At 37.1% G+C, this 3,858-nt stretch overlaps 1 protein-coding gene across 6 annotated transcripts in view; it reads right to left on the bottom strand.

The window, feature by feature from the left end:
- The window catches only part of LOC107716744 (ubiquitin-conjugating enzyme E2 Q2-like), an 11,957-nt gene extending 9,069 nt beyond the window's left edge, over positions 1-2,888 (bottom strand). For 3 of the 6 annotated variants that reach the window (XM_016523286.1, XM_016523288.1, XM_016523287.1), the window contains exons 1-2: positions 2,481-2,888; positions 1,008-1,112 (exon numbers count right to left, since the gene is read on the bottom strand). In XM_016523286.1, the coding sequence (XP_016378772.1) occupies positions 1,008-1,112; positions 2,481-2,639 (264 nt within the window). In that variant the 5' untranslated portion in view covers positions 2,640-2,888. The remainder of the gene's footprint in view (positions 1-1,007; positions 1,113-2,480) is intronic. The other 3 variants (XM_016523289.1, XM_016523290.1, XM_016523291.1) reach the window with 1 other exon arrangement.
- Positions 2,889-3,858: the final 970 nt, after the last annotated feature.

Genomic DNA, 3,858 nt, shown 5'->3' with positions numbered 1-3,858 from the left:
ATACGCACCACGTATGCACTGCAAACGGAGTAATGCGAACCTTGGCGTTGTGTGTGCATGAGCGCACGGTCTCCAGGAGAGCACGCGAGCGCTGAATGGTTAAACACTGGCAAGAATTAAAAAGTAATGCAATTTATAAACTTTAGTGACGATGTGACACTGCCTCGATTGTGCAAGTGACAATTGCTGTGTCAACTGTGCAGCTGACTTATGGACAGACGCGATGTGTGGTGATTTGAAGACATTTGTGTATTTTGAGAGAGCGCGTGCGGTGATTCACTCACGCGGTTTGTGAAATTACGTCTCACACAAGGTTTTCAAATTACTTTATAAGTTATTTAATTAAGACATATGAAGGCGAGTACCTCACCTTCAGCATTATAATTATTTCACCCGCGCTGGACAGAGACGTGCAGCTGCATGTTGTGCCAAACCTCTGACGGCAGGCGCGTCATCAGCTTGAGATTGGTTTTTTGAGATCGGCCTTTTTAGAGACCGCCGATCAATCATCCCAAAACGATTATCGGCCGATTAATCGGAGCACCCCTACTTTGTTCAATATCGTGATAATACCGAATACTGTGATAAAAGCTTAAGCAATTATCGCAACGTAAAATTAAAAAATACATTTTAATACAGAAATTAAAATAATGTTTTCAGATCACTCAGCATAAGATTTGCAAGTTTGCTTTTTATTTTATAAAACATTAATACTGTGAAATATTACAATTTAAAATAACTATTTTCTATTTTAATATGTAATTTATTCCTGTGATGCAAAGCTGAATTTTCATCAACGAATACTCCAGACTTCAGTGTCACATGATCCTTCAGAAATCATTATAATATGCTGATTTGATGCTCAGGAAACATTCCTTTTGATTTTATCAATAATGAAAACACCCCAAACTTGTAAACTTTAATGTACAAAAATACTTATTTTTTTCCCGCATTATTTTGGTGATCCCATCTCATTACAATCTCAGAGAGAAGAAACACCTCCTTACCAAAGTATTGCCTTTTCTGACATCCTCTAGTCGTTCAAGGACTTCAGTCAGACTTGGGTCGTCTGAATCAACAAACCATATTGGTGGGGTTGAAGGGTAAGACTCCTACGAAAATATCAAGAGTTACAACATCATCATCTTCAGAACTGTATCAAAACCCTTTGTCCTTTCACAAGGTTACTGAGCAGATCCGTTCAGCCACTTGCATGATAAACAGCCACATTACCAGCTGCCAAACCAATGAATCAAACTCTGCAGGTTCTCTCTCCTAATGAAAACCCAGAAGAGACCACGGCAGATCAGTGCAGTGCTGTTTATTTCAGAGAAGTGCGTGTCTGAGCTGATGAGGTACCATGTAAAATCATGTGAACATTATGTTCCCATCCACTAGTTAGAAATCTCCTCCCATCCCTGTGTCTCCCGTCGAGGGGAGAGCCAAAATGATGGCAGTGTGATTTGCTTCCGCTTGTCAGGACCACATACTGATCTTACAGCACCTCAAACATCAAGATCTAAGCTCAGCAAACTAACTGGCCTCAATAACAACAAAACAGCAGCCAGTTGCACTGCAGTGGCGTCGTTTTGCAGTGTGCTTTCAAAGACACTCTACGTCTCCTTGATAATGTAGTGCACTTAATATACACTTCATATATATGCACATTTTGTCCATTAAAAAAAGCTGTGAAAATGCAGGAATTGCTCAAATACGAAGTTTCAAAATGTGCTAATATTGTTAATACCACCTATAACTCATTTCGATATGCAACTATAAATTACGCTAACAGTTACTCTGTAACAAATCAGCATAGATTTAACTAAATAAACAGTTGTGTCGTTTTAAATCTACGCATTTCTTAAGAGGCCTCGCGAAATTAAGAACTTCGGCAAACCAGCTAATGTTAATCATTGCTGAATTAGCTAGCCAAAATTATACGTAGCTGTTTATACCAATAAAACGTTTTGTTACATTTTAAATATTCCAAAATAGCATCTCAAAGTCGGCTTTGCAAGACCAAAAAAACATGTTTTGTCCAAAACGTCGTTTAGCTAGCTAAAGTATCCGCTTAGCCAAATTAGCACACAAGCTAATTACCTGCCAACTAACGTTAACTTAACTGCAAAATCCCACAAACGCGGAATAAAACAACCCCTACATGCTGTATGTGTTTGATGTGACCAAGCAAACCTGAACACTATATAGCGAGTTTGTATAGCTAATAAAGTTAAAGCGAGAGCCAACGCAGTTAACTTTGTTAGCTAATCAACTAGCAGGCTAAATGTAGCTCGTGCTAGCAGTGCATACTTGTTTAGCCGTGATTTTGACATCCGAGGATATAATCGATTCTGGTCGGCCTAAATGGTTTATTTGCTATATGACGGCTTTATTCGAGTCAAAAAGGGGTTGTGGGTGGTGTTATTTCACTCGGCCTTGTCTTGTTCGCCTGTAAGATACACACGGCTGATGAATCTTACCGTGATGTTGCAATGAATAATCAGCAGTTTTTCTCCCGTCACATTGAACTGGCAGCTCAGTTCATCAGGCTTCCAGTCGATTATTCTGAAGCGCTCATGGTTTGGGTCAAAAATTGACTCGAGGAACTTTAATTCGGCCTTCAGCCCCGACACCGACATCTTCCGCTCATCTCATCAGCAGCCAGGCCGCGGGGGGAAGGGACGCACGGACTACTGCGAGCGCGCAGCTGATCCCAGCAAGAGTGTGGGTGTGCGCGCGCAGCGGAGGCTAGAGGAGAGAAACAACAAAGGGGGTGGAGAGAGGAGCACTGCAAGCAGGGGAGAGACGACAAAACAACGCCCGCCAAAAATAAGGTGCGAGGGGCCAGACAGAGAGTGTAAGGGGTGATCAGTATCTACATGAGATGCTGTTGGTTTAGTTTCATACGCACATGCGTGTCATCTTTTTTCTGGTAGACCATCCTGAATTAATAATAATAATAATAATAATAATACATTTGAAAACAATATTATAATTATCCTATATTACTATAGTTAATAGTAATAATCGTTAGTAATAATAGTAATACATTAAAAATCTATATTGCAATTGTCATTTTTTTTTCACGAAAGACAACAAGTAATTTGAACCAACAGTATCCCATATAATTACCCCTTGCACTATCTACCATATAGCATAATAATGCAAAAATTAATAAATGTTCTTAGTAAGTGTCAATAATTACGGTTTATAATAATTGATAATAATAAAAATACAAATTATTACTACTACTACTATTATTATTATTATTATAAATTAAAAATATATATTATAATTATGAATAATATTTATTATTTTTCAGGATGGTCGACAACAAATAATTAGAGTAGGAACCAACAATATCCCATATATCATATCAACCCCTTGCACTATAGCAAATGAAATAATAATAATAAATAATATAATGTATATTATAAGACCTTAATACATGTCAATAATAATTGTTAATAATAATCATGAATTAAAAATCTATATTCTAATTATTTTTATTATTATTATTTAGGATGGTCGACTACAAATAATTTGAGTAGGAACAGTATGGTCATCCCCTTGCACTAACATATAGCATATAAATAATTTAACAGTTATTATTATTATTATTATTATTGAAGTGTTTCTCACCTGTATACAGTATAGACAGACTGGTTGGTTTTTGTAATTCTTGAAACTTGACACTGTCTCCAGATCCATGTTGCTTTTGTTTTGTGCTTTTTGGCAATATGCATCGTTTCGCATAAGAAAGTGATAAAGACCTGTGTGAGAGAGAAAAAACCTATAATGATGTTGTAACTGTGTAACTGGTATTTTTGTAGGAAATCCACATTTAAATTCACTCTT

The sequence above is a fragment of the Sinocyclocheilus rhinocerous genome, unplaced genomic scaffold, assembly GCF_001515625.1.
Source record: "Sinocyclocheilus rhinocerous isolate Xijiao unplaced genomic scaffold, SAMN03320098_v1.1 scaffold1201, whole genome shotgun sequence".
Lineage (NCBI taxonomy): Eukaryota > Metazoa > Chordata > Actinopteri > Cypriniformes > Cyprinidae > Sinocyclocheilus > Sinocyclocheilus rhinocerous.
The sequence above is the reverse complement of the archived record's forward strand: the minus strand, read 5'-3'. Positions and strand labels throughout refer to the sequence as shown.